This window comes from Labrus mixtus, chromosome 5 (assembly GCF_963584025.1).
Source record: "Labrus mixtus chromosome 5, fLabMix1.1, whole genome shotgun sequence".
Classification (NCBI taxonomy): Eukaryota; Metazoa; Chordata; class Actinopteri; order Labriformes; family Labridae; genus Labrus; species Labrus mixtus.
In genome coordinates, this window is record NC_083616.1 from 6,632,421 (window position 1) to 6,640,860 (window position 8,440).

Below are 8,440 nucleotides of genomic sequence, written 5' to 3' on the forward strand. Positions count from 1 at the left end.
GCATGTTTTGTTTTTACCTCCAACAGGGAAAAATCAGTGGGACTTTTCCTTAACATACCAAATTAAGTTACATGTCATCAACGGATGAAGTAGATGATTATAATTTATTGGTATTCTGAAAATTTGATTTAAGGATTTTAATTAAATGATAGAATCCCACTGGACACTGCAGTCCCTGTAATTTACATGAAGATGTAGATCATGAAGTATTTAAGGATGTTGTTTTGTTGTTAGTATGCTTGTTGTTTCTCCTCTGAACTGCACACTCCGGACCGGCAGGTGGCGCTAATGCGCCTTCATGCTGATTCGTTAACCGCCATCAGGCTCAAAGAGGAAAAACACGTTTTCCGTTTCCTGTCCAGAGATCCGATCCACTTCATCTTATCATGTAAGCATTAACGCTTTGAATAGAAACACGTTGAATAGTTTACTGGTTTAATTAAAGGAAGTACCCTGCACAGTGATCTTAATGCATCTGCTTTAAGAAGAATCTGACGGGACAGCTTCCCGTGCAGCAGCTCTGCTAACGTTAGCAACCGTTGCTAAGCTATCCAGTTAGCATTTAGCAGCATGCTAACTACCGTCCATGCCTGTGTGTGAGCAGTGTTATCATTACAATTAAATATACCTCTAAAGCATGTCCCCACATTGGTTTAAGATCATTTATCACTTATATTTTAGCGTGGCGACTAGTTTAAGTAGATACAATGTGAAAAATGTCATTAATTATCTGTGTTAAATTCAGTTTGATGTAAAGAAACGCAGTAGAAATAGCGATCATTTAAAATGTGAATGTGTGTTTATCCAAATGACCCGGGTCCTTAAAATACTCAACCTGCGCCGGATTAGTTACCTGACAGAAACGAAACCACATCCAGGAGTCCATTTAGTGCATCAGATCAAAATGGAGCCTGACAGAGGAAGAAGAAGATGACAGAGCTCTCTCCCTCTTTTATTCATCAGCTCTCATTTAGAAGAAAACATAATATCAGTGCTTTTTAATCAATACTTCAAAATGCTATGCCCCTCCGCAGATTATTTCTACACTCTTAAGTAGGGCTGGGTGATCAGACCTCAAATCAACATCACGATTAATTTAACATTTTACCTCGATTTCGATTAATGAACGGTTAATTCGTTTTTTCCCTCATAGTTCACTGACATGATCTCTACTGTAAATCTGCTTAACTATTAAAGCTGTGATATTTTTTCTGCTCAAAGAGGCATATCTATGAACTATTTTCTGGTTATTTATTGCATATCTAAAGTAGAAATTAACTCCTCTTAAACGGTAGAAAATTAATATCTTGCATTTCTTGCAAACTGTTTTTCTGCAGTGTTTTCATTTGACTTCTTTTTGTTCAGTGTCGTCTTCCCTAAAGACAAAATGACGGTTATTGCTTCCATGTCGCAGATTGGACGTATCATCACGTGACTTTGCCCTGAAAATAGGGATGTCCCGATCAGCCTTTTAAGCCTCCGATCCCAATCTAATTTTTAAATATTGAGAATCAGCTGATACCGATTCCTGATCTGGTACTTATATTTGCCTTGATAAGAGATGGTCCATGTTTTTTTTATTACAAAATAATGTTTGTAAACATTAAGTTACTACAAGATGTCTTCAGCTTATTACATTCAACTTAGTCCAGCTAGTGTTGTTGTAAAACTCAAATATAAAATCAAAATTCTACTCAGAAATGTGTAAAAGCTTTGTTTACCTTTGATATTTGGTCATAAAAAAATTACAAATTCACTTAATGCTGTTTTATAATAAATAACAAGTAAACTTGAATGCACTAGAACACACCGCAAAGACTAGAGCCGACGGCCAACCACCACGTACGTTCTGCGCATGTGTGAGAGGCAATAACTCTCCATGCCAGCAGGTGGCGGTAGTCTGTAATTGTTATTCCAAAAAGGGGAAACCTGGAAGAGGACGATGAAGAACACGGATAAATAAACCGTTGTTGTGGGACGAGTAGACAATTTTCTCACAGCTGTCACTCAAGACTCGTAATGTAGGTACTTCTAATGGAGAATTATGACTAAGTTGAAAATGGCGTTCTCAGCCCTTGGTCTTTCATTTGTGGAACAAGAATAGAAGAGGCTTTTCTGTATTTCTTCTCGTGCACTGGCTCTCCTGTTTCGCTTAGTTGAACATCAGAGAGATTCCTACCCCCAACCGAGCCGGCTCACGCCGATTCAACATGTGGAATGGGCCAAAAAAAAGACCTACTGGGGCTGACAGGTAGCGACTGAGTTGGACACACCGCAAAAACTAAGGCGACGACTGCTCACCGACGGACCGAGGGCCTCCTTGGTGCGTGTATGACAGCTGACGTAGACGATCAGGATGAGCTCGGCTTTAAATTCCCGATCCCCGATCAGTTAAAAAAAACAGGCCAAAATCGGCTCCGATCCTGTACTTGAGATCAGTATCGGGACATCGCTACCTGAAAATTATCGACATGGGCAAGATTACGTCGGTTAGAGGTTCTGAATGTTGATTTTGATTAATTTATCAGCCCTACTCTCAAAGACTTTTCTAACCATCTCAATGATGACATATTTTTAAGGTATTGGGTGATGTTCAGGTAACTGTCAGCTGTCCTCTGCTTACATACGGTTATAGCCTGGGATGGGCATCAATACTGACATACTTATCGATACTTCTATTTGGTTAAAAAAATAACGGTATGCCAAAAAATGTTTTTAAAAGATTAAACACTTTTAATGGTATTTCTCTGGCCAAAAAAATGAAAACTCACTGTGGTTTGGTCTTTTATGTGGCTATGGGAATTCATACTGAGGACATTCTAGAAGTAGGATGCCAGGCCTGATTCTGGATCTGTCCATGCCACCAAGCCAAATTGACCTGAGCCTGTCCAGCTTATCACGCTTAACCCTACGCATACAGATGCGCTTATACTCAGTATTACACTTTGACAATTTTAGTTTAGCCAGATGTTTCCAAATACCCTGACCATTAGTGCCTGAGAATTTAACAAATGGACGACTTACTGAGTGCAACAGAAGGACCCTCTTTTCCGGCTGATACAGATGTTCACTGTCTTCATAAATGAAAGTTATGTATTCAGATCATCCCCTAGGGATGGGAAATTAATCAGATATCTATTATGATTACCATTTTGGCTTCCCATGATCATCAAAACATGATAATTGAGAGAGAACGATTACTGCTTTGCTTGTTTTGTCCAAAGTTTTTGTCGTGGTTAATTTTTAAGAGTTTTTGTCAAGAGTATGTCAACACTACTCAGACATAATACATTTATTTTTATCTACTTGATATATTTATTTTCATTAATTGCTTGTTTTTTTAAGTGTTCAGATTGCTAAAGTGTCAAATTTGTAGTGATAATGATTTTTGCCATAATCGAGCAGCCATATCATCCCCTATAATTCATACTCTGTCTCCACATGCCGTGAACGACTCAATCAGGAGATGTAACCTGTGAGTTCATGTAATGCAGGGCGGAGAGGAGACGGGTGTGTCATAACAGACATCTGTGTATATATTGTCTTTTATCTATTATTTTAAAACAGTAAAATGAGACTCAGGTCTGCAGTGCCAGTCTTATATTTTACTGATAGTCCACAGAACTGTATAGGAACATCAGACTTCATGATCAAACAAAGTGTTATATCGATACACTTTATTGTCCCCTTGGGGAAATTTGTCTTGGACTCAATGTGCTGTCAGGCCACATATACCTTCCATAACTTATTTGTGGTGCAAGGCAAGTCCGATTTCAAATTGATTCATTAAATGTAAAATGTGGAAAATTTTAAATTTTCTCTTTTAATTTGCAACGAAAGCAGATCTTTCTTATTTTTTAGGTTACAGAACTGGAACCTGGAATGGTTCAGGTTAATAAAATCCTGTTTTGGGAATCACAAATTGTCTTTATATTTAGATATAAGAGATATATAAGAGATATTTCCTACCTCCTAAGGTTTGTGAAATGAAATGTAAATGCAATACTTAGTGCTTGTGCTATGAAGAGATAAGTAAAGATGAATCGTCACCAGAAAATGTTATATACCGTAAGTAGTATTAGAAGGAGCTTTTTGTAGTAATTTCTCTGACAAATGGGTTTACCTTGTGGCATCTACTTTAAAAATAATGGTTTAATGTGCAACACTGAGATAGCCAAGAATAAACTTTCTGCATTTTTCTATTTAACATTTGTTTGAATGAAGTCTGAATAAATGTCTGATATGTCTGTCTCGGCAGAATGCCTAAATCAAAGGAAGTGCTGTCCTCCGCATCTGGGAGTGACTCTGACAGTGAAGTAGAGACCAAGGTTTGTGCTGTGATTCTAACTTGTCGTTGTTAACCTTATCCATGTCTTCACAAGAAATATGTAGCAACAAAAGCAGATGTGTTTTTATTTGTTCAGGGGTACTCTGCTCAATATATCACATATATGAACATATTTCAGTTACAGACATGATAAGGGCAAACATTTAAAGAGTGCTTTTGTATTTTTCAAGGCAAAGAGAAAGAAGCCATCAGCACCAGAGAAACCAGTGAAGAAACCAAAGAGCGGAGAGAGCTCCAAGCCCAGCGGCTCATCAAAGGGCAGCGGGAACGGTGACGACAACATGTTCCAGGTGACTTTCCCAGGGAGACCGAATCAAATCAGTTACACTCTCTAGTAACTGCAAACTCTTTATAGAACAGCTGCTCCATAGATTCCCCCTCCAGCTAATGTTTCCTGAGGAACGCCTGATAAAAGAGAATTACAGTAATCCAACCTAGAAGAAACAAATGCATGGACTAGTTTTTCTACAAAGTTTTCAGACAGGATACGTCTGATATTTGAGATGTTGCGGGTGAAACAAGGCTGTCCTTAAATGTATTTTATGCAGGAGTTGAAGGACATATCTTAATCAAATTGAACTCTCAGATTCCTAACTGTGGTGCTAGGTGCCAGGCTGATGCCATTAAGGACAGTTATATCATTAGAAAAAAGTCTGTCTGAGGTTTTTAGGGCCAAGCACAATAACTTCAGTCTTGTCTGAGTTAAGAAACAAAAACACTCATCCAGGTCCTAATGTCCTTAAGACATGCTTCTAGTTTACATAACCGAAGCTTTATTGATAGGTATAGTTGAGTATCATCTGCATAACAATTGTGGAGTTTTTCCTCGTAATATTACCCAGGAGAATCATTTATTAGCTGAAAGAAGTCGGTCCGAGCACAGAACCTGGAGGAACTCCATGACTAACTTTGTCAGGAATCAATTTTAATTTCAGTCTTTTTCATAACCAGCTGAAAAATTGAAAAAAATGACATTCACAAACTCATGAATTAAAAAATATTGTAGTCTTCTCCTTGAGTTCCAGTTTTGATGTATTGTAAAATATATTTTAAAAAAGTAAACTTGTCTAAAAAGTTTTCTTATACTTTTTTTTGGTCCAGATTGGGAAGATGAGATACGTCAGCGTCAGAGACTTTAAAGGTAAAGTCCTGGTCGACATCAGAGAGTACTGGATGAACCCAGAGGGGGAGATGAAGCCGGGCAAGAAAGGTATTCACATTCATTATGAATACATTTTGAACAGTGTGAAATGTTTAACATACACCTGGAAAGTTGGATGTCTGATGTTGTCAGTGGTGTGCATGTAAAGACTTTAATATGTTGATTTCATATTTCTTTTAGGTATTTCTCTGAACCCTGAACAGTGGAACCAGCTGAAGGACCAGATGTCAGACATCGAGGACGCCATAAAGAGAACATAATCATTCCTATCAATGTTTTCTGTCCAACACTTTCAACGTGTTGGCTAATTTCAGTTTTGTAAAGAAAAATAGTCGAGATTGTTTTGTAGTTGTGTGGATCTAGTTTTGTCTGTGTGAGTTTTTGTCTGTGGTGTGGTGTGGGGGGTTGGGCTTCAATACAGTGACCTTTTTGTATTGACTAATAAAAACAAAGCACTGACTTAATCCTGTGGTTCAGTTCATGTTCAGCTTGACTTAAAAAAGTCTAACTTTCTCCTTGTTTGTGAACATCAGGGTCCACAGATCCTCATGCGGTCTTAAAAAGTCTTGAATTAGATGTTTAAATGCAAGGTCATTAAATGTCTTAAACCGAAGCAGAGGCCCCAAATGTGCAAATTTTGCAATGACAGTAGGAAACCTCCCCCAACTGACCGCACTCACTCGTTGCTCTGCTAAGCATTGCATGCATTATAGCAGTGAAAACCAAAGATTGTCAATGAAGTAAACAAAGAACAATGAAGAGGAATTATCCATCTATAGGAGAGAAAAAAGAAACAGGAAAGCATTGGGACACTGGTTGGAGGGCACTCCAATTGATTTTTACCTAGGGCCCCACCAGACTCTAGAATCACCACTGTCAAAATGACAAAAAGGGAATGGTTGGACAACGATCATGGGGAAACTTTCTAGAAGCTAAAAAGCTTTTCAATTTGGGGCAATGAATCAAAGCCATTTAGTACCACGGATATCTGAAATATACAAAGCTATGTGTTGCAAAAATAGCATACATTCGTCTTGTTTTGTGTTAAAAAGGCTGATATTTGATGTTGAAAAGTGTGCAGGAGCCCTGAACATATACGTATAGCTCCGATATCATCAGTGCTCTTTATGTCCTTGAGTGCCATGTTTTACCTGCAGGGCCCAGCTGTTCAACATATTCTAATCAAATCACAGTCTAAAACAGACATGGCTCACTTTTCATGATTTTTCTCCGTAAAGAAACCAACGTTTGAAACGTAGCGGTGAAAATGAGAACCACCTGTAGCATCAGCTTCAGTCGTAGAGCAGATGGCCGTGCAGTACTGGAATATAAAGAAATTAAAACAAAGAATTTATCTCTCAAAATAAGATCAAGCTAATACCAATGCACCTCACGATATCTACCAATATCAAACCGAAGGATTTCAGTTGAAACCATTTGCCTTCTTTAAAATGATGACAGAGTTGAAAGGAAGTTTCTAACAATTACACCCCTTACTGCGAAAGATGTTTGTATCGTTTATTTAGCTTTTTTCACTCATGCATAATGCGTGGGAAAATGTTTTTGGTTGTCAGGTCAAGAATTCTAAACATTTTATACAGGGAATACATTTTAGAAAGAAAGAAAGCAAAGTGGTGTCTGTGGCCAACTTGGCTGCACATACACACACAAATTTGATTTCCCAGAATATTTTCTGCTGCTTCCTCACATCACCCAGACTTCTTGTGGACATTTTATTAGGGAGCTGGCAGGAACATATCTGGGTAGAGTTGGGGTGAAAAATTAATCAGTAATTAGCATTCACAAAAACTTTCAGTATGTTTTCAGGAGTTTTGTGCATGTGTGAAAACACCAGAGTCCTGATCATAAACCTTTCCACAGCGGGATCATTTCCCCGAACCGCCACAGAGTACTGACTTTAGGTAAAGTTTACGTCGTCTGGGAGCCCGCTGAGAAGAAAAGGCTGACGGGAAATGTTTGAACAGAATTTACTGTTTACTGGTGAGCTGTCAGGAGAAGACTGGGCAGAGCAGAAGTTGTTGACATTTCCCAGGAACTCGCTGCGGTGTGGACACACGTTTCAACAAAGAGTGACACCTAACAAAGCCGGCCTGAAAAACACACTGTCCAAACGTTACATCTTTCTGCTACTGTTGACTCACGCATGCCTTCACTGCTTGCGGGTGTGTGTGTTTGTGGAAATCAGAGCTCTGCAAACACATTCTTTATTCTGGATTTTTGATCATTGGGGATTCCTGTGAAAGTAGTAATAACTAAATCAATCCGTCTCTCTGAATAAATCTATCTAAATTAAAGTAATGTGATGCACAGAAAAAGATTTCTCCTCTTGAATAAATGGCTGAATCTGTTTTCATTAATACAATTTTGGACATTGTTAAATTCAATCACAGGGACGAACCTTCATAAAAACAGCAAAAAAGGAGCACACTCCACAATGAATAAAGTTCCAGGTGCACGACCGCAACATGACTTAAACAGAGGCAAAAAAGTCAGCACACTAAATGTCCTTCAAGTAATTTTTATCTCGGTAAGAGCAGCACACAAAACAACAACGGACACGTTTCAGCACTAGGCCTTCATCAGCGAATCTTTATAAAAAGCATATTTGTGAACTGAGCAGCAACTTCCAGACAGTGGCATGGCAGAAATGTAATTTTAGGTGGGCCAGTACAAAAATGGGTGGGCCAACTATTCCTATAAGAAAAGACTTTAAAAAAAACTTTGAAGCCGTCAAAGGATATTTTTTTGAATTTTACTGTAAATTATTTAATATTAGTCACCCTCAATTTATTTTCAACATTTTCCATTTTGTTTCTGTCTGGCTGAGTTTTGAGGGAGGGCCTGTGCCGACTAGGCCCATCACTTTTTATGTGGCTGCCTCCAGAGCTATAAAAAGAAGCCACCTCTGC

The 8,440-nt window shown here is 38.4% G+C and overlaps 1 protein-coding gene across 1 annotated transcript; it reads left to right on the forward strand.

Annotated features, from left to right (window-relative positions):
• The first annotated feature begins 254 nt into the window (after positions 1-254).
• Positions 255-5,974, forward strand: sub1b (SUB1 regulator of transcription b). The gene is made up of 5 exons (XM_061037484.1): positions 255-388; positions 4,259-4,328; positions 4,519-4,638; positions 5,450-5,558; positions 5,691-5,974. Exons 2-5 carry the CDS (start codon positions 4,260-4,262, stop codon positions 5,768-5,770), a joined length of 378 nt encoding a protein of 125 aa, XP_060893467.1. The 5' UTR covers positions 255-388; position 4,259; the 3' UTR covers positions 5,771-5,974.
• The last annotated feature ends 2,466 nt before the right edge of the window (positions 5,975-8,440 follow it).

Bases quoted from the DNA above. Each gene is read 5' to 3' on its own strand.
- sub1b (XM_061037484.1), top strand. From the start codon at position 4,260: ATGCCTAAATCAAAGGAAGTGCTGTCCTCCGCATCTGGGAGTGACTCT. The intron at 4,639-5,449 runs GTGACTTTCCCA...TTTTTGGTCCAG, and splicing joins GTGACGACAACATGTTCCAG to ATTGGGAAGATGAGATACGT. The intron at 5,559-5,690 runs GTATTCACATTC...TATTTCTTTTAG, and splicing joins GATGAAGCCGGGCAAGAAAG to GTATTTCTCTGAACCCTGAA.